A 21319-nucleotide genomic window follows, 5' to 3' on the forward strand; every position below is an offset into this window, starting at 1 on the left:
TATGTACTGTATATTCTGATATCTAGAAAGGATGGCAAACTGAGGCAAATTCTGGCCTTCACATTTTTTTAATGCATTGACAATACATTTCAAGATGACCACGTTGAAGCAAGACATCCCACTTTATCGGGAGGGAGTATGTGTGATGACACTAAACTTAAAGGATGTGTGCTTCCACATTCCTATGCATTAATCATATTGCCAATACCTAAGAATTGTGGTAAGTGGCAAACATTACCAATATTCTTCCTTTTTGGTGTATAGTGAGTTCATCTGCATAAGCAATGTAGTCTTGTCTACCCATATCTCAACAATTAGTAGGTGAATGGAAAGCAATTCAGAATGCCAATCCCACATGAAGCAGACAGTTGCTATGCTGGATAATCTTGGTTCACAATCATTGTGAAAACGTCACATTTGCAGCCACTCCATTTTCAAACATTCTTTGTATCCATGCTATATTCAGTGGTGACAAAAGCTTACTGGACACAACAAAGAGTGATAGTATTTCTGAAATCTGAAAGAGACATCTAGTTGCAGATTCCTTTCCTTAGAATTTCCCCAGGTGTCATTCTGGATCAGGCAATTTTTCTTCAGCAGTACACCTGCACACCAAAAGGTGGTGTTGATCGGCTCCATGTCTGTCATCAGCATCACCTGTGCCAGATATGATGTTGTGGTTCCTATATAGGCACCAGCCCGGAGTGCTGACGTCAGTTCTTTTCTTCCCACACCAGCCAGAGCTGATTCGAAGGGAGGCCAGTCAGTTTTTGACTGGCCTTTTTCAACTTTTTGTCAAAGTTTTATTTTTTTTGTTTCTTCATGGTCCATTGAGGGATGTCAACGAGGAAGACCAGGTTCAAGCCTTGCGAGTCCTGTCATCAGGCGTTGTCCGTGACGGATCTGCACCTTGTGTGCCTTTGGTGCCTGGAGCGCCATGCATCCGAAGGCTTTGAGGTAGAGGTCCCTAAAGCTGATTGCGGCCCAACGCTTGATTCTGCGCAAGTCACAGTCTCAGACAAGTTCCTACGATCAGATGAAGAAGGATCACTTGGTGCTTCTCCAAGTGGCAGTTACAGCTCTCTTGGCCGAAGGAGGCATAGAGAGAGGGTTCCTGTGTCAGAAGTAGGTTGTGGTTGCTATTCCTGCTACTTTCTGGTGCCCATAAAGGACAAGGGCCTCCACCGTATCCTAGAACTTTGATCCCTCAATGAGAGAAGGAGAAATTCAGAATGCTAACTCTGACTCAGGTTCTTTTTGCCCTGGACCCAGGAGACTGGATGTAGCATTGGACTTGGAGGACTACTTATTTCCACACCCCTGTCCTTCTTTCCCTCAGGCTTGAGTTTCACAGTAGGCCACAAGCACTTTCAGTTCACAGTACTCTTTGGCCTTACCAGCACCCCTCAGGTGTTCACCAAGATGATGCCAGTGACCGCAGCTCATCTGTGCAGATCAGGAGTTACATTTTTCCCCTATCTCGACAAATGGCTACCTAAGGCGGGCTCGCCCCAGGCTGTTATCTCCCACCTCCAGACTATGGAGGACCTCCTCCATTCGCTGTGGTTCACTATAAGTGTGCTGAAGTCACACCTTACTCCATCCCAGATGCTCCCTTTCACCTGTGCTGGTCTGGATACAGTGCAGTTTCAGGCTTATCCTCCATGTGCTAAGTCTAGGATACTCAGGCTATAATAAAGATCCTTCAGCTTCCATCCTGGTTTTTGGTGAGAACGACTCTGAGACTGCTCATGGCCTCCTGCATCATGCTGGTGAATCATACCAGATGGCATATGCGGGCTCTGCAGTGGGTCCTGAAGTTCCAGTGAGCGCATAATCGGGGGAACCTCTCCGACATGGTCCAGATCTCAAAGCGCACTGTGTAAGATCTGCAGTGGTAGTTAACGAATCGTGATTGGGTCAGAGGCAGATCCTGCTCCCTTTCCAAACCAGATCTGACAGTGGTGACAGGTGCGTCACTCCTGGGCTGTGAAGGCCACCTGGGAGAGGTGGAGATCAGAGGCATCCAGACTCCACATCAACCTGATGGAGCTCTGTGTGATCAGACTAGCATTGAACGCATTTCTTTTCTCTCTCAAGGGGAAAGTAGTTAAGGTGTTCAAGGACAACAGCAAGAGCGGGGTGGAGTTGTGGACCCTTTGTCAGGAGGCTCTGCACCTCTGGATGTGGTTGGAACAACAGGGCATTCCCTTGGTGGTTCAACATCTGGCGGGCTCTCTGAATGCCAGAGCAGACAAATTCAGCCAACAGCACATAGTCAATCACAAATGGTGTCTCCATCTGAAGGTGGAGCAAGATCTCTTTCAGCAAAGGGAAGAGCCTTAGTTAGATTTCCTTGCCTCTGCAGAGAATGCACAATGTCAGAAGTATTGCATGTTGGAGTTTTCAAGGCGTGGAGATTGAGCGGTGACAGTTGACAGCTTTTGAGCTTCTGTCCGAAGTCTGTAACGTAATCTTGGCAGCCAGGCGTCCCTCCACCAACACGGAATATGCCTGTCAGTGGAATAAATTTGTGGCATGGTGCACAGACAAGTCTGTTGATCCCCTTTCTGCCTCTCTCCCTGAGGTCCTATTGTTTATCCTCTCTCTGGTCCAGCAGGGCTTTACTATGGACACTCTCAAAGGTTATTTATCTTCTGTTTTTGCATTTTGTAGATTGCCTGATCAACCCTTTTTGTTTAAGTCTACTATTGTTAATAGGTTCCTCAAAGGTTTTACTCATATGATTCCTCCATCCCCATTCATTATGCCCCAATGGTATTTGAATTTGGTTCTGACATTCCTGATATGAGCTGCTTTTGAGCCTTTCCAAAATTGTCCTCTCCAGCTTCTCATTTTGAAAACAGCCTTCTGTGTGGCCATAACATCTGCCCACAGGGTGACTGAGTGAGCTGCAGGCATTGTCATCAAAGCCACCCTACCTTGCCATTTATCCTGCCAAAGTGGTGGTTCACACTTGGGCTTCCATCACCTTGCCTACTATTTGCACACTTCCACATCTTTCTAGGGAAGAGGAGAGACTCCACCATCTAGACCAAAAGAGCATTGGCGTTCTACCTTGATCATACAAAAGAGTTCCGGTGGATGATCAACTTTGTCAGTTATGTGGATGTGAGGAAAGGTCAGGCAATGCAGAAGCACACCATCTCCAGATGGGTCATGCTCTGCATTAAAATCTGCTGTGCACTGGCCAAGAAGCAAGCTCTTGAAGATTTGAATGCTCATTCTACCTTAGCTACAGCTGCAACCACTGTGTTAGCATGGAGAGTTCCAGTCCTTGACATCTGTCAGGCAGCAACATGGACATCTCTGCTCACATTTACCAAACACTACTGCCTGGACAGTCAGATCCGTAGGGATGGGTACTTTGCCTGTTCAGTCCTGCAGGACTTTATAATTTGCTTGGGTATCTATTTTAAGGTAAGGAATCTGCAGCTAGATGTCTCCATCAGATGAACAAGTTACTTACCATCGGTAGCGCTTTATCTGTTACAGACAATATCTAGTTGCAGAATTCTTACCGACCCATCCACCCTCCCCTTGAACTGATTTCTAGAGATAGTGTCTCTCCCTTTCACTGCCTTAGTTTTGATGCACCAGTAGTCCGTATTCTTCATAGCTCTGCCCTTCTGACCTGGTGCCTATATAGGACCTGCAACAATTATGAACACAGAGCTGATCAGCGCCACTTAATGACACGCAGGGGTACTGCTTGAGAAAAATCTGATCCAGATAGATGCCTGGGGAAAATTCTAAGGTAAGGAATGTGCAACTAGATATTCTCTCTACCAGATAAGGTGTTACCTAAGGTAAGTAACTTGTCCATCTATGGTGGAACAAGCAAAGTAGCATATGCCGACAATAAGCCACAGGTGACCAATACTACTGATGTGTCCTAAACAGGGAGGAGGGCATATATCAAAATTGACAATTAAGGGCCAGTGGACAGAGTAGAAAGCCTAATATTATGTAGGTTAATTAGAGGTTACACCAGTGACAGTAGCAGTCAAAGCTTTGCAGAGCTGTTTTATAGCACGTAAGGGCCAGTGGACAGAGAAGATAGGCTAACATTATGTAGGTTTATTAGAGATTACACCAATGACAGTAGCATGCAGAGCTGTTTTATAGCATGTAGTGTTGTTACATATGAACGCCATGTTTGAATCTAGTGACTTGGCACATAAAATCTTAGAATTCACATTTTTACTACTTTTTAACGAATATATGAATAATTTTACAGAAGCACCCCATACACCTACAACACCATGCTCTACAGAAAAAATGAAATGTTTTTCCTGCTAATCCTCATCAAGCATCAGTGCAAAATGTTATTGACTATCTATTGATGTTATTGCTATCTATTAATGTTACAGAGGCTTACTCTGCACATCAATACAGGTTCATTTGTAGCTTGCACAGTTTATTTACTAAACAGACAATATGCATCCATTTCGAGATCCCTGTCAATGGAGCCTTCAAAAAAGGACTTAAGAGGATCATCCCAAGAGTACTACCACACCTGTGTGAGATGTAAACATTGTTCGTCCTCAGCTTGCATGGACCTCCTTTCGGACAACTCATGTTCAAGTGGTTTTCTAGTCATGGTAACTTGATTTTGCAGTCAGTGAGTTGTAACCCTTGTCATTGGAAGGACCATATGTAGAGGTATGCAAAGCCAGTTGTTTGGTGTACAGACCCACAGTTTATACTGACAGTGGGATCTCCTTTCCGTATCAGTCAGTCCATTGTTTTGCCAGTCTTCAAAATAGAGCAGAACCATCTCTACATGCACTTGATGTAAGGAGACCGGTCATGTACTACATTGATTATCCTAGGTAAAGCCATCCCATAAGTAGTTCACTCAATCAGTCAAAATCTTTATTCGGTCATATATTGACCATAAAAGCACAAAAAATAACATTGTACTTTTCAGAATCCAATGTTAGCTGCCTAAGATGTTCATGCTGAAACAATCTTTAAACCAAATATTATTGAGTTATAATAAAAACATCTAGCATTCTGTTTACAATAAGATCATAAAAAATTGCAAATAGCCAATTTAGAACAATGTGGTCAAGGCCAAATCATTCCTGAATCAATATTCATTACACATATTTCTTTCTCATTTTTAAGGTGGACACAATAAAATTCAATACTGAAAAACATGTTGGCAGGGATTCGAGGCACTGCAAAAAAAATAGACCTTCTTGATGTGTCTTAAAGGTTTTACCACTTAACATAGGGCATAGCAATCATTTTCTACAAAAGGAATATTGTGTGCAAAAAAGCATAAAGTGCTTTGTTGTTCGGGGGTATTCGCCATCACATGCGTAACAGGGTAAAGAGACATACCAGGTACCTGTGATGGGAAAGGCCACTAGACAATGTATCAAATTCAGTCTAAATCATGTAAGATAGAATCTTACTACAGGAACCCTTATCCAAATTAAGTAAGGCTCCATATCTTGAGTAGTCAAGAGTACCACATATGATTGGACAGTAACCCTGCCAAATGACTTTGCTATTCTAATATTTTCTTTCTGTGCATAAAACCTTTCTTTGACTAGCATCTTAGATCGATAACTAATAGCAGTGGGACTGTCAAAGAGGCTACACAGACCTACGTCCTGTAAGGCGTTTTTGCCATACTTAAACCAAGGAATAGCTAATATATGGGTTTGCTTCAAACAGTCCCGAACAATTTTGTGCGTGAAGCTCATTTCAGATGTAACTAATACTTTGAGCCAAACCAGAATAGAAGCCATTCCTACTATATCTACATACTATATCTTCCAGATAACCTATGCCCAGATCCTGATGTAAAATAAGGCTTGGTGTAGTTTTCAAGGTCCCAAGTAGCCTATTTAAAAATGTGTTCTCCACAACCTAGAGAGTATTCACTGCCATATGGCCCCACACTCCGACCCGGTAAGTGCCAGCCGAGAGACAATTGCTTTTATGTTGCTTTTAAGGATGTAAAAAGTGACAGGAGGCTCTACTGTCTCCGGGGAGTACGAATAATAGAACTCTCTGTTATGTAAGTGCGTGTGACGCTTTTGACTATGCGTAGCGTTAGCGGCCATTCGGTGAGTCTAAATATGCTGCATATATCTTCAGTGTGTGACTACAAGCACACACCCCTCCCGGAGGATTTATAATGCGAAAGCGTAGACACTACCAAGTAGGTCAAGCATGCATCACTTGTGTATCACGTGTGTATCACGTGTGTTTCTTAGAGGTGCCTCACGTGTTGAAGTGTGTGGATATGTTTTTCTAAGTGTAGTTTGTCTTGTATTTGTCTATTTGATGTGATTCACATGTGCCTTTTTCCACGAGGAGGGTGGTGGTTGTTAAAGCTCCACACCCATAAGTAATACAAGTAGCAACCTTTATTGTTTCATTTTCCACAGGTTTTCCAGAAGGACATTTTTACCAATGGGTATTACTTTACTTTAGTTATATGTCCCACATCAGACTACAGAGCATTTAATGTTAGTGCTTTCACTAGTGGTAGTTAATCAAGAAGTCATTAGGGAGTCCACCTTGGTCCTAAAGAAGAGTCTAGAGGTAGACTCCGAAACATATAGACCGTTTAGGAGGTAAGGTACATAAGACCCCACCTCCAACACCCCTCTTCTAACCATACCACCCCTGTGAGACATATGAAATTAGAAATACCATTCAGAGGCAGGTATTTTTAACTCACCTAAGACCCCCACCACTGCTATCCCTCTTAGTATTCACATTGATGAAACTACAACAGTGCTTTCACATACTCCATCGGTCGTAGCACACCTCGTTCTGCAGCAGAACGGGAGGAAACCCAATGATGAAGCATGCCACCAATGGGTAACCCTGGTGGATGAGGGGTTTTCACACAACAAATCCCTTTTTTTTCCCCACCCTGTGGAAGTTCCTTTGGGCTGGGCATTTTTGTAAAGTTGCATGATTGGAGATGTCACGTATGTTCTCATGATCCTGATGAGACTACTGGATTCGGGCTGCAGAATCACCTGTACTGCCGGGGACTGAGTCTGATCCCGCACCATCTGACACCTGTCGGCCTAATCTGGGTTTGTTCCGGCTAACTAGCAGTGCCTCATCTCCACCCAAGAGCAGAGATGATTAGGGCAACCAGGCACATGACATATATGACTCCTTAGGGGAATCGTGGTCACGCAGATCTCATCCGTTTCTCTCAGTTATAATAGTCTCACAAATGCAAGGACAATTAGAGGCAGAGTATAGTTCAAAAAAGTTTTATTGAAGTAACTGCATCTTAGGCAATAAAGCATGTATTGCAATAATTAGGACGATAAAGCACAATAAGATTAAAATTGTGACAAGGAGAGTAAAACACAAGAATAATGCTACCATACTGTCACTAAAGTTTATATAGATAGTTCCAACCTAAGCTATGTTAAAGCGCAGCATGTCAAGCTCTAATTCTGCCTTTCAGATTCCCCCTGGGAAGATATCATCCCTCATACCAGAGCAAGAGGCCTGTAGTCTACATAAGCAGCCGTAGCGAAGCAATCAGCATACAGTCGTGGTCATCTGGCTGGAATCGCCCTCTAATGTACATGGGTCAAAGTAGTGTTTTTATAATAAAACAGCTGATGTTCCACGAAAGGATCCCCATGTAAGAACGTGTATGTTTCTGTGAACATGGGAGACAAAGCGTACCACTTTTGCCGGCAACCTATATTACTGCAGCCTGGAGAAAAGCACAGAGTGAAAGAAATGTCTTGTACTGATGGATACAACTACCTGTGGATTCCTCACCTTATGAATTCTCCCAATGCGCCAGCATTCGACGGAAAATCTTCTTCCCAGCTCTCCACAGCAACGAGGACGTCACAATTGCACGGCTCCGCACGCGACTCCGTCTGACGTCGCCGTGCCAATAAGATGTCCTCACCGGTGTGCTGACATCAGTTTCCTTTCTTCCGTGCCTTTGACGCTAACGGTTTTCTTCTAACTCTAGTTACTGTTTCGAAGGTGTCCTTCTGGTTACAATGTCTCCTCCTAGGAAGTCGGGGTTTAAACCTTGTCAGAAGTGCGGGGTCGCATGTCGGTTACGGACCTGCACAATGACTGCCTTTGGTGCCTAAGTTCGGAGCATGACGTGGAGGAGTGTGTGTCCTGCCAAAGCATGAATCCGAAGGCGCTGAAGGAGAGAGAAGCCAAACTCTTCCTGGCTAAGGCGAAGAAAGGGCACAGAAGTAATCGCAGGTCATCTTCACATACTTCTTCGAAGAAGCATAAGAAGCGGTGCCGACACGACTCTCGGCGTTGTTCGGCTAAAGGTCGTTCACAATCCAGGTCTCCATCTAGACGGCACTCTGCGGCGTGGGAGGTTAGTCCTATGGTGACTCCACAGCCTCAGAGTCCTCAGGCTTCTCCGGCGCCATCGGTCTTCGAGGTGGTTGCACCCCAAGAGAGTCCACGCTTTTCGCCTGGGGTGCAGGATTCTGATGCCCAGCCGGCGCAAGTGCCGCAGGAAGATCAGAGGTATCTGCCTTCCCTGCTCCAGGAGCGGATTCAGCGGCATTTTTTAATGCTATGTTTAACATGTTCAATGCTATGGCCCCTGCTGGTGCACCGGCTGGTCCCACGGGTCCTTTGGCATTCACATTGGGCTTCCGGGCCCCTTATAAGTCAGCACCGTTCATGCCTTTTTATCCAGCTGAGGGTGCCGGTTCGGTGCTGATAATTTAGCCTCTGAGGCCTACGGTGCTGATGACATTGCCTTATAGACCTGCAGCGCCGGTGATGTTGCCTCATATACAGTCGACGCTGATGACGGAGCCTCAGGTGTCCACAGCGCCGATGGGATCAGCTCCGGCACCGGATGGATCCGATTTGGATCGTAGTATGTCTCCTTCTCCTGGTCCACGTCTGTTGGTCCTGAAGCCGGTGTCATCGATGTCGGCTAACTCTATGTTGATGCCGAGATTGGAGGCCAGGTTGAGTTCGCGCAGAGGAGCACTGAGACTCTATCAAAGACAGCTACTAGAAGAAGGGGAGATTGCTGAGCCCTTGGGGGAATGTGAGGGCCTAGACTCAGCCAGTGGGCTGGACACTTCCCCAGAGTGCGATCTTTCATCTCCAGGGGAGTTTACAGAGTAAGCGACCTCTGTCCATTCTATGGTCTGGAAGTTCTTGGACCTTCTGTTGCTGGCTGCTGAGGTTAAAACGAATATTTTGACCGAGGTCCTGCATCCTTCTTCGGCTTCAGCAGCACCCATGCTTCCATTTAATGATGCTCTTACGAAGCCTATATTGGAGATTTGGATGAAGCCTGTGTCATCGCCAGCCGTGAACAGATCTGTTGCAAGACGGTATAGGGTGGCTCCGGGAGATCCGGGATTTTTGTCAAAGCATCTGACTCCTGAGAGTTTAGTAGTCCATGCCTCATGTTCGGTATGGTCTGCACCAGGCTCCTTCCCTGTTATTTCTTCGGACAGAGAGTCCAAGAGGATGGAGCAGTCGGCCAAGAAGACTTTTTCATCCTGCAGTATGGCCCTGAAAGCGGCAAATGCCACTTGTGTGTTAGGGAGATATGTCCACGCCCTGATGGACACGGCTAAAGCTGTAGTTCCTGACTTATCGCAAGATATGCAGGGGCAGTTTGGTGAGCTCCTTTCGGACGCTCAAGCTGCAGCTAAACAGATTATCCACTCTGGTCTGGATTCTACAGACTTAGTGGCCAGGGCAATGGGTACCTCAATCGCTACCAGGAGGCATGCGTGGTTGAGGTCTTCTGGCTTTTCTACAGATGTCCAGACAACTCTATTGGATCTGCCTTTCGATGAAGAAAATCTGTTTGGAGCCAAAGCTGACTCTACCTTAGAGCACTTCAAGGACAGTAGGGCCACAGCAAAGTCTTTGGGTCTGCAGGCTTCCACTACCACCACTTTCAGGTCCTTTCGGAGGTTCAGGGGTTTGGGCGTGGAGCAGTTTACCCTGGTAGACCCCAGTCCACAGTTCAGCAGCCTGCCATCCTCCCATATAGATCCTTCAGAGGGCGGGGAGAGTTCGGACAAGAGGGACCACCCAGCAGCACCCTGCGTCATCCTCTTCCTCTGGGGGACAACAACAAGGGAAGCAGCCCTAGTTTTATACCCATTTTGAGTCACACTTCTGTAGGGGAAGGTTACATCTTTTTCTCCGCAAGTAGGAGTTAGCCACATCAGACTCCTGGGTTCTAAATATTGTGAGGAAAGGATTTGCCCTTCCTTTTCAGGAATTTCCTCCTCCCATCCCTCCCTGTCCCTCGTTTTGTTCAGAAGACCATCTCCTTCTGTTGCAGCAGGAGGTTCAAATCCTGTTATCAAAAGGTGCAGTGGAGTTGGTTCCAGAGCAGCAAAGTGGGCAGGGTTGTTATTCAAGATATTTCCTGATCCCCAAGAAGGATGGTAGATTGAGACCTATCCTGGATTTGAGGATTTTGAATTGGTTCCTCAAACAAAATGCTGACTCTAACACAGGTGCTTCTGGTGTTGAACAAAGAGGATTGGATGGTGTTGGTCGACTTGGAGGATGCTTACTTTCATATCCCTATTCTCAAGTCGCACAGGAAGACTCTCCGGTTTGTGGTGGGGTCGCAACACTACTAGTTTGCGGTCCTTCCGTTTGGTCTTACTTCAGCACCTCGAGTCTTCACGAAGGTGTTGGCGGTGGTTGCGGCAAGTCTCAGGAGGAAGGCAATATTGGTATTCCCTTACCTGGAGGATTGGCTGATCAAAGCCAAGTCTCCAGAGCTCATGCTTGCAAATGACTACTCAGTTGTTGTTCAATGTGGGTTTTTCGTTAAACGTGCCCAAGTCTCACCTGCAGCCCTCTCAGCACCTCCTGTCCATAGGGGCAGTACTGGATACAACATTGAATCGGGCCTATTCTCCGCCTCAGCGGTTCAGGACATTCAGGCGTTGATTCCAATGTTTCAAAATGGAGCGGTTGTTCCAGTCCTCAAGGTCCTACGCCTGCTGTCTGTTTGCTTCATGCATGCTGTTAGTCACTCATGCACGCTGGCACATGAGGGCTCTTCAGTGGTGCCACTGCAGGCAGTGGTTTCAACACAAAGGAGATCTCGAGGAGTCGATGTCCAGAGACGCTGCAGCAGATCTACGATGGCGGGCTGTGGACGGCAACCTTTCCCAAGGAAGGCCATTTTCACTACCGCCTCCGGTGGCCATGGTTATACGCTTCCACTCTAGGGTGGGGAGCTCATCTGGGGGACCTGGAGATCAAAGGTCTTTGGTCTCCAGTGGAACAGACTTTTCATATCAATCTGTTAGAATTGCGGGCAATACGTCTGGCTCTCAAGGCCTTCCTCCCAACCCTTTGCGGTCAGTCAGTTCAAGTCTTGACGGATGATACTACTGCGATGTGGTACATCAACAAGCAGGGAGGAGTGGGGTCATACCTTCTTTGCAGAGAGGCTCTGCGGCTCTGGTCCTGGGCTCAGGACCATCGGATTTGCTTGGTAGCAAATCATCTGGCCCGAGTTCTCAACGTACGTGCGAACAGTCTCAGTCGGCATTTCTTGGCCGATCACGAGTGGCGTCTCCATCCGGATCTGGTCCTTCATATCTTTCGGATGTGGGGTTTTCGCCAGATAGTCCTATTTGCCACTTGGGAGAACGCGCATTGCCCGTCGTTCTGCAGCCTCCAGTGTCCGGTGCAAAGAGCTTTGGGGGACGCGTTTCAGATGTCTTGGTTCGACCAGTTGCTTTACGCGTTTCCCCCTAAACCCTTGATTCCTCGGGTTTTGAGGAAGATTCGCCAAGATCAGGCTCAAGTCATTGTAATAGCTCCGGATTGGCTGAGAAGGGTGTGGTACACGGACCTTCTACAACTCTCACTGTGCCCTCCGCTCCGTCTCCCTCTCAGGGCAGACCTCCTCTCGCAGTCACAGGGGCAGGTTCTACACCCTCACCTCCAGAGCCTGCACCTACATTCCTGGAAATTGAACGGGGCAATGTGAGTGCTTTCTCTCTCCCACCAGAGGTAGAGGATGTTATTTTATCAGCCAGACAACACTCCACTAAGACTGTATATGCCGGCAGGTGGGCAACATTTGTGACTTGGTGGGGAGAGAAACAAATTGATCCCTGGAGAGCCCATCTGTCTGGTGTTCTGTTGTTTGATTTAGCGTTAGCACAGAAGGGTTGTGCAGTTGTGACTGTCTAAGGCTATTTGTCGGCACTGTCAGCCTTTCTTTGCCTTCCGGATCAACCTTCGTTGTTCAAATCACCTATCGTTGTTAGGTTCTTGAAAGGTTTAACAAATACATTTCCTCCCACTCCATTTCTTATGCCTCACTGGGATTTAAATCTGGTTTTAACTTTTTTAATGGGTTCACCGTTTGAACCTATGCATTCTTGTCCTTTAAGGTCACTGGTCTTTTAGACAGTTTTCCGTATAGCTATTACGTCTGCTAGGCGTGTGAGTGAGCTTCAGGCCCTTTGTGTCAAGCCTCCCTTTACATCATTCTTTGCTGACGAAGTGATGCTGAAAACCAGGGCAGCTTTTCTTCCTAAAGTTGCCACTCCTTTCATCTTTCTACCCTCCTCCTCATCCTTCAAAAGAGGAAGAAAGACTCCATCGTTTGGACCCCAGAAGGGCTCTCAGTTTATATATTGAGAGAACAAAGGACTTTCGGTTGGATGACCAACTCTTCGTTGGATATGTAGGAAAGATGAAAGGCAGAGCTGTCCATAAAAGAACCATATCCAGGTGGGTCATCCTTTGCATTACAATCTGTTATTCGTTAGCAAAGAAGATTCCTCCTGAGGGTTTTAGAGCTCATTCTACCAGGGCTAAGGCTGCCAATGCAGCTTTGGCTAGGGGTGTGACAGTGGTAGATATTTGTAAAGCGGCAACTTGGGCTTCCCTTCATACTTTTGCGAAGCACTACTGCTTGGATTTGGAGGTCAGAAGGGATGGCCAGTTAGCTCGTTCTGTGTTGCAGGATTTCTTGGTGTGACTAGTCAGGCACCCACCTCCGAGTGCGGTACTGCTTTGGGACTCTATTCATAAGGTGAGGAATCTACAGGTAGTTGTATCCATCAGAAGAACAAGTTACTTACCTTCGGTAACGCTTTTTCTGGTGGATACACTAGCTACCTGCAGATTCCTCACAGTCCCATCCGCCTCCCCGTTGCATGTCTGGTCATACCAAGACCTTTGTATTTCAAGTGTATATATGTTTTGATTAATATTTATGTAAATAATTGTTTTTGTTATTGTGTTACATCAATATGGTTCTATGTATGTATTTATTTGAGCTATCATGAGGTCGATTTTCACCTGTTCGCCTCAAAGGCACTTAAAAAATGGGTGAAACTGACGTCAGCATGCCGGCGAGGACCTCTTATTGCCACGGTGACGTCAGATGGAGTCGCGTGCGGAGCCGTGCAATTGAGACGTCCTTGTCGACGTGGAGAGCTGGGAAGAAGATTTTCCGTTGAACGCTGGCGCATTGGGAGAATTCATAAGGTGAGGAATCCACAGTTAGCTAGTTTATCTACCAGAAAAAGCATTACAGAAGGTAAGTAACTTGTTCTATAAGAATGCAGTGCTGACCTAGGCGAAGAACAACTAGATAGAAAAAATAAAACAAGACCGCAAATGTGGCTAACGGTAAAATAATAAAACAAAGCTGAATAAAATATATCTGGGTTAAAGTGCACAGCGGCAGGCATAGTTTGCTAAAATAACGTGCATAAAACTATAGGTAAAATGGCTACACAACAGAGCCTCATTGATAAAATACCTCTTGGAACAAGTATTTTTAGGGCAGCAAGTCAAAATTAATGTTTTTTTATAATTAATCTTCAGATCCAGCCCTTGCATAAAATTATTAAAACAATCTAAAACTGCTGGTAGGCCATTTGTTGTGCGTGCAATTAAAACTGCATCGTCTTCATATAAAAGAAGAGGGACTGACCGATCATCAAGTTTAGGAACATCAGCTGTACAAGAAGTAAAAAAATAATAATATCTAAAGCATGTATAAAAAACAAGAATAAAAAGGGGGCTAATATACATCCCTGTCTTACCCTGCACGTAATAAGTATGGGGATGTGTATTCACCAGACTGGGTGTATCGAACGCTTATATGGGTATCCCATTGAAGCCTTTTTAGACGATCCAGTAAGGGAGGATCAACCACGGGTAGTCCCATAATGTCCCACAGTTTGCCTCTATCAACTAAGTCAAAGGCACCATAGAGGTCCATGAAATCAAAATGCATGGCTCTTCTCCTGGCCTTGACATATTTATCCAAAATCAGGAACAGTTTTAGGGCTTGTTCATTGGTGCCCAGACTAGGTCAAAATCCATACTGGACTTGAGAGAAGAAAGATCTTTCTTCTGCCCAGGCTTCCCATTCAATTATGATCACTCTGCCGAGCACTTTTACAGAGGAACCAACAGCGCTATGGGTGGTAAATTTACTGGAATATTCCTCTCCCCTTTCTTGAAAATGGGAACTGTTGCAGATTCCCTCCACAAATCAGTGGGACCCTCTTTCATTGAAGCACTAAAAACATTTTAATAAAGGGAGCCCAGAAATCAGGGTTATGTTTAAAGAGATCTATGGGGACCCCATCGGGTCCTAGGGCCTTCGCTGCCACAAAACTTGAAATAGTTTTCAGTAGATCAGCAACCTCGATAGTCTGACAAAATTTTAAAAGATCAGAAGATGAAACAAGGCAATCTTCTGACAGAGTTGCCTTTTGGTCAGATTCTCCCCTTCAAAATAATCAGTGAAACGCTCAACCCATTCTTCTAATATGTGGCATTCCGGTCCTGTAAAAGGTCTTTAAGAAAAGAAAGGCTGATTTATAATCTCCCCAAAAGCCCTATTGCTGTTAGAGTGAGCAGTCTCCTCTAAATCCTCCCAAGCTTTTAGTCTGACTTCTGCCTCTCATAAGTAGTTATTTCTAGATGAGTTGTTAATATTCGTTCAGATTTGTTTGTGGAACGTCCAAATTAACATTTAATGGTTTGTCATATGCACTCTCAACTGGTAGCTAAAGGGCACTAGGTCATTTTTAGGCAGCATTTGTTTTGCTGTTTGTGAGGCAGCAATATGTACAGTAGTGTGCATATTCACAAAACATTGTTACTTGGTTATATAGGCTAGAAAAGAGCTGTAAGTCAGGTAGTTTAAATACTTTGCCTTATCTTCTGCTGCTTTCCACCAGCTATCACTTTGAAGGAAGAAGGTACAATTTTACAATCTGTGCCCATCTTATATGTTTATAACACACAAGCTGATAACAGATGAAGTTACGTAACTGTAACAATCAGTTTGCCTATTGTTGTGTTGTAGATTCACATGTGACCCTCCCTCCTCCTTTGAGTCTGGAAAGACGCAGAAATCTGGTACAAAGCAAATACAAAGTTATTGATATGCATGAGTCTTTGTTGTTGTGCACTGTGGGTTTGTGGATTTCAGGGAATGTGAGAACAAGTGAACTGCCACCTGCTCAAAACCAAAACAAGCTTGTAAAGAGAAAGAATATAGAGTATTCTGAACCAAAAAGTTGATCGCCACTTCGTGCACAGCATGGGAATCTATCAGCATAACAAGCCACAAACCTGTAGTTACAGTTTTTCCTTACTGTATTTGACATTATATATTTATGTGTATGTTGTAATAAGAGAATAAGCTGTTGGTAAGTTTTATTATTATACATTTTCAAGATAGCTTACACAGTCATTCCCTGTGATTCATTGTATATTAATTCACTGACATTTGAACTTTGGGATATATGTATAAGGTATTAAGAGAATACCTTGCTAGATAAGTTGTATTGTTATACCATTTTATAACTGCCAATTGCAGTAGTTAGATTTATATTAATTAACTGACTTTTGAACTTTAAAAATGTTAGCGAGGGAGAAAATTAATACTGCAATGCATTCCATTGTGAGAACATAAGATCAAATTAAGACTAGGACCACCAGTCTATTTTCCCATTACAGAAAACGAGTATGCTAAGTATATTTGCATGTAAAATCAAGTTCAAGCAATGATAAATCCTGTAAAGTTTTCAGTTTAAGTGCAAATAGCTAAAAATGCTAAGCTTCTCAAACTGCTTTAAAGTATTGCACTGTTTTAGACATTTACAAATATCTCATTTGCTTCAAAGGAACTCCATCCAGAGGAAATTGACACAGACTCTGCCTACATCCTTTTTTATGAGCAGCAGGAAGTGGACTATGCACAATTTCTTCCAAAGATAGATGGCAAAAAGATGGCAGACACAAGCAGCATGGATGAAGATTTTGAGTCAGATTATAAAAAGTACTGTGTGATACAGTGAACCAATGTTCTTCCATGTACAGTGTGGGGGTGGGAGGGATGTGGGAAGCAAAAGCCTTCGAACAAACATTTATCAAGAATTTAGTGCAATTGTAAATGTAAAGGTAATACCCTTTGATGTTTAAGCACAAGAAAACATGGAAAATCCTTGTTGGAAATCAGTCTGAATCGAGACCATTTATTCTGTCATTGTATGCAATATCCAGTGGCAATGTAAGACCTTCTGTGTAAACTGATACTTGTCTTCTAACATTTAGTCACAAACCATCCTGGACCAAATATGAGTAACTTATCAGCCCATTCAGAGCTAAATCCAAGTAAGTGTGGCTTGATCCAATGTAGTTCAAGAAGATACTAAGACTGAAAATAGAAGATAATATATTGTAGGGTTGTCGTTTGATGACATGATGTGCTACCTCCTGTATCTCCAAGCTTAAATTCACTTTTGTTACCCAAATAGAAAAAATACATTGATATTAGTTATGCAAACCAACACCCAGGAACTGAGAACAGATTCCACTATTTATCCTCAAATGATTTGAGTTCTGAATGGAGAAGTTGTCTGGTTATGAAATCCCAATATTTAAGATTTAGTGAGTGTGGACTTGTAGTGAAGCACAACCAAAACTGGCTGTCAGTGGTGGCAGCTCACGTTCATTTAGGGATTTAATTACATTGCGTGTATTGCATTGAAAATGTGTAAATGGCATTTGAAATGCATATGACAAGGTCTTTTAATCTGCATGAGGAGCCACTTTATCAGGATGGATTTGAATTGCAACTCTAGTTGTCCCCTTTCCCAATGAAACAACACAGGATATCTGTGGTTTCCTCAATGTCATTGTAAAGCCTAAATAACAATATTTCCTATTAACGATATTGATCCCAAATGTGTGTACAGTTCTCAGTTGCCATCTTTAGTCATAAGCTACATTGTAAGCCTCAAGACTGAGAGAGGTTATTGTAAAAAGTGGAAGCACAAGGTGGCATCTTGGCAGCTCTGTCATTGCAAATTGGTTCCCCTCTACAGTGGCTTTTCCTACAGGTATTGTATTTCTGGTCACAGTCCATTTTTGCTTGCCTGCAGGTTTCAGTGCATTAAATTGTATCTCCTACTTCCAAATTCCACACTGGAATATAAGCACTCACTCATTGGTCAGCACTAAGATAAGGAGTCTCCAACTCTTCAGCGATCGTGTTTTGGCTTGACCTCCTGATTCACCAGCCTGACTTTACAATTCTGATTTTATCCAGATTTTGTCATCTTTTGCACCATTTGCATGCTGCAAAAAAGACTTCCAAAATGTTAACAAGATAAATGCACTTGAGTGTCTGGTTGTGTTTCATAAACGCTATTGTTATTATTTTTGTTTTGTTTTACTCAAAGAATTTAACTTAATGTTTTGAGACCTGGGAGTGAATCAATGTCATCTGTTTTCAATTGCACATTTTTTGCATATTTGTCTAGGTTCCCCAGATGTAAGATTTAAAAAACAAATGTGAAACACTTGTTTGCTGTTAAATGTGATAAAAGATAAGCAGCATTTTATAACTCATTTCAAGGGATAGATTGCTTTGGAAAGGGAAGCTACTATTAGTAGTCATGTTTGTCTTTTCCTCAATGCGATAATTTCCCATTGCTTTGAATGTTTTATGAATGTTTTAACAGTCTTTATTAAGTGGGGGCAAACCTGTCATTTTTTGTTTCCGAAGTGCACTACTTATTAAAGTGCAACATTGGAAATTATCAAAGTGGTAATTCTGCAAAAACATTTATTTTAATAACAGATCCAATACACATATTTTTTTACTGTAACGTTTAAATGAGGAAATACTTAATTTCTTCCTTGTTCTTTATGAATTTGATAGTCCTACTTAAGTTGAAACAATGGTACTACTGTTTCTCCCCATCAATTTTGTTTTTAAGAAAAATAATCATTAAAAGCAGCTATTTTGTAGCTCCATTAGTGAAATTCAGCATTTTTGTTATACTGTGTAATGCACCCTTTATGCCCTTTACTGAAATGCCAAAACTGTAATGCAAATATTTATTATGCATTGTTGTGGACAAATTGAAGCAAAAATGTATGTCCAAAAAAAGTTGTAAAGTTGTATGTTGTTTTAGTCCAGTACTGTATTTGACTGAAAGTGCCCCCAACTCCTGTATTCTCTGTTGTTCTTCCTAAATTACCAAGTGTACTAAATACATTATAAAGTGGTAGGGTTGTTAATAATGAAACTCCTGCCAGTAGCAGCTGCTCCTTTTAAAAACACGTCTTGTCCATCAGTAGTCAAACTCAGTGATGAAAAGAACGATTATAAAATGATTGCTCAAAGTCCTTTTATTTATGCAGTTGTCACTCTACTAGTGCTCTTTCAGCTTCCATGTCTCTTTTATTGGTTGTAATTATTATTTTTCAATTAAATTAATTCATTTATAAATGGGAGATTTATTAAATTAACAGTTAACTGCATTCACTTTGTAAATTCTTGTATAGAAAAACTATTGACAATGCACTGACTCTTAAAAGATTTTTATGTACAGAATGCTGTGTAAATAAAATAGTGTTGATGTATTGCAAAACAAATTGTATAAAAAGTATTGGTAATTGTATATGGAGTGCCCTTGTTTATCTGTAACTAATATTCAAAGAAATTAAATACTGTGGATGCAATATACTTGTGCAGTCTTCTTACAGCAATGTTTTATTTCTCTCCAGTATTAGTCTGTCTTAGTCATTACCTGTATCTGGTGTACTGACCCTATACAGAGCCTACCACAGGGTACCCTATTATCACAATCTACTCCCAGAGGTTTAGGCCTAAGCTTGAACGAAATGTCTGACTGGTGTGGAATTCAAAAAGATTCCAGACCTACACCTGGAAATCTGTTACCATCACACTTTCTCAAAATTGGTTCTGGTACTCTATGCATATCCCATGTTGTTCCCAAGCACAGCCATTTACTTACACATATCGAATTATGCAAAGCTGTATGTTGCTGACAACAAAACGTTTCATCTTTTGCATAGATCTCCCTTGCTGTCCATCATGCTCCACGTCCTGCTCAAAATCTTCTATTAAGTCCAGTTCCAAATGTAAGCCTCAAAAGGCGAAGTACAACTCCACTCCATCCTGCCACAGGGAATCAAAGAAGTTTTGAGGATGTCAAAATGTAAGCTGCACTCTGTCAAGGTCACTATGGCGATAACTGAGCTGGTCCCCACCTGCCTTGAGTTCCTTGGGCATCATTGCCCTGTACAGGAGCTCGAGGCCTTCAAAGCGTCCATGCTGGAAATATTCACTGTGCTTCTGGCGTGCCGATGGGTCTCACTCTGGTGCCGCTTGTCCCTGTGGGACCCATTATTGGGCCCAGTACATAGTTCTACTCCAGCCTCGTGATCCACATCAGTTCCTACGACCCTGACACAAGTACTTGCGCCACGAGCACAGAAGAATGATTTGATGCTGAAGCCCATGTCAAATACCAGACCAGCATCAAGCTGAGCTAGACTTACATCGCACTATTAAATTACAAAAGCACAACCTGTTGTCTTGCAGCCCGTCTCTAACCATGTGCCTTTACCGTTTCACAGCTATTAGCAGAGACTCCATTATCTTTTTGGTTTTGACCCTGTGACAGAGTGGGGTGCATCCCACTGGGGATGGTTTCCTCCCCTCTGATTACACTGATGGTGCCTTAGAGGGCTGGAGTGTATGAGGCCTTCTCAACCAGTGATACAAAGCGCATCCCTGTCCTTTAATGGCTGCTGACCCGGCCTGCAGGGGCACCAGCCTTACAACTTCTCCCCTGGTACAATGGCCAACAAACCGCTTTTGTTTGCCCTCAGCAGTACTTGCCTACTCTGGGGGAGGCAGGATTTGCCACTGATGTCCGGGTTGGTGATCCATCACATCTGACAGCTGGGCCTTCAAAATTGTTCAAAAACGTAATGCCCTACCTTTTCTTTCCTCCTCACCCATTATCCCTCCCACACTAGAAGGGATTTCAGAAGACCATCTGTCCATCCTACTATAGCAGGAACACCTTTTACATTCCTAGGGTGCCATAGAGGAGATATCTGATAGAGACTTCTAGCTGCAGATTCCTTACCTTTGAATTTCCCAGACATCAGGCTGGATCTGCAAACTTTTGCTTGAGCAATACACCTGCGCGTGCCGTCTGGTGGCTCCGTTCAGTTCCGCGTGGCATTGTCGGTGTCATTGGTGCCAGATGTGACATCGAGTCACCTATACAGGAGCCACCAAGGCACAGGAATGTCAGTTCTTTTCTTTCCATGCCAGTTAGCATATGGAGAGAGCTACCCAGCTGTGTTTTTTTTTACAGGATTTTTTTCAACATTTTATTGAGGATTTTGTGGCCGACGCAACGAGTTTGGAACATTGGCAATCCTGGCGCGGTTCCACAGAATCGATGCCAGGTCCGACTCTGCGCCTCCGTCCATTTCTGAGAGCCAGAGAGACCCCTGCTCAAGTAAAAGATTTCTATGAGGCCATGTGTCACATATACGAGGGGGTCGACCCCTCCAGAGCTCCTTCGGGCCCCATGGGGTCGGAGAAGACCCCATCAGGTTCTGCACCAGCGGCTTCGCCTCAGCTCTGACGGGATCTCACGGATCTGGACCGGTACCGGTCGTACCCACGAGACCTCCGCCGCCCGTCACAATCCAGATGCTCCCAGTGCCCAACCGCAGCGCTAGCCCCATTCTGATTTCAGACAATCCATAGCTGATGGTGCCCACAGGTGCCAGATCATTGCCTGAGCCTTATTTTCAGCAGTCAGGCATGGAAGGAGATTAGGATGGGTCACTGGAGCCTTTAAAGCACAAGTGAGAAAGGTATATAGACTGGTGTATGGAGCTAGGAAAGGCCAGTGGACTGGACACCTCTCCAGATACTGGCTTACTCTCATTCCCCACTGTGGCTATGGAGGAG

The 21319-nt window shown here is 43.9% G+C and overlaps 1 protein-coding gene across 2 annotated transcripts in view; it reads left to right on the top strand.

The window, feature by feature from the left end:
• Nucleotides 1-19042, top strand: part of USP32 (ubiquitin specific peptidase 32) — a 941828-nt gene extending 922786 nt beyond the window's left edge. For both annotated transcript variants that reach the window (XM_069226537.1, XM_069226538.1), the window contains exon 34: nt 16191-19042. In XM_069226537.1, coding sequence (XP_069082638.1) covers nt 16191-16364 — 174 coding nt within the window. In that variant the 3' untranslated portion in view covers nt 16365-19042. The remainder of the gene's footprint in view (nt 1-16190) is intronic.
• The last annotated feature ends 2277 nt before the right edge of the window (nt 19043-21319 follow it).

This window comes from Pleurodeles waltl, chromosome 3_2 (assembly GCF_031143425.1).
Source record: "Pleurodeles waltl isolate 20211129_DDA chromosome 3_2, aPleWal1.hap1.20221129, whole genome shotgun sequence".
NCBI classification, from domain to species: Eukaryota; Metazoa; Chordata; class Amphibia; order Caudata; family Salamandridae; genus Pleurodeles; species Pleurodeles waltl.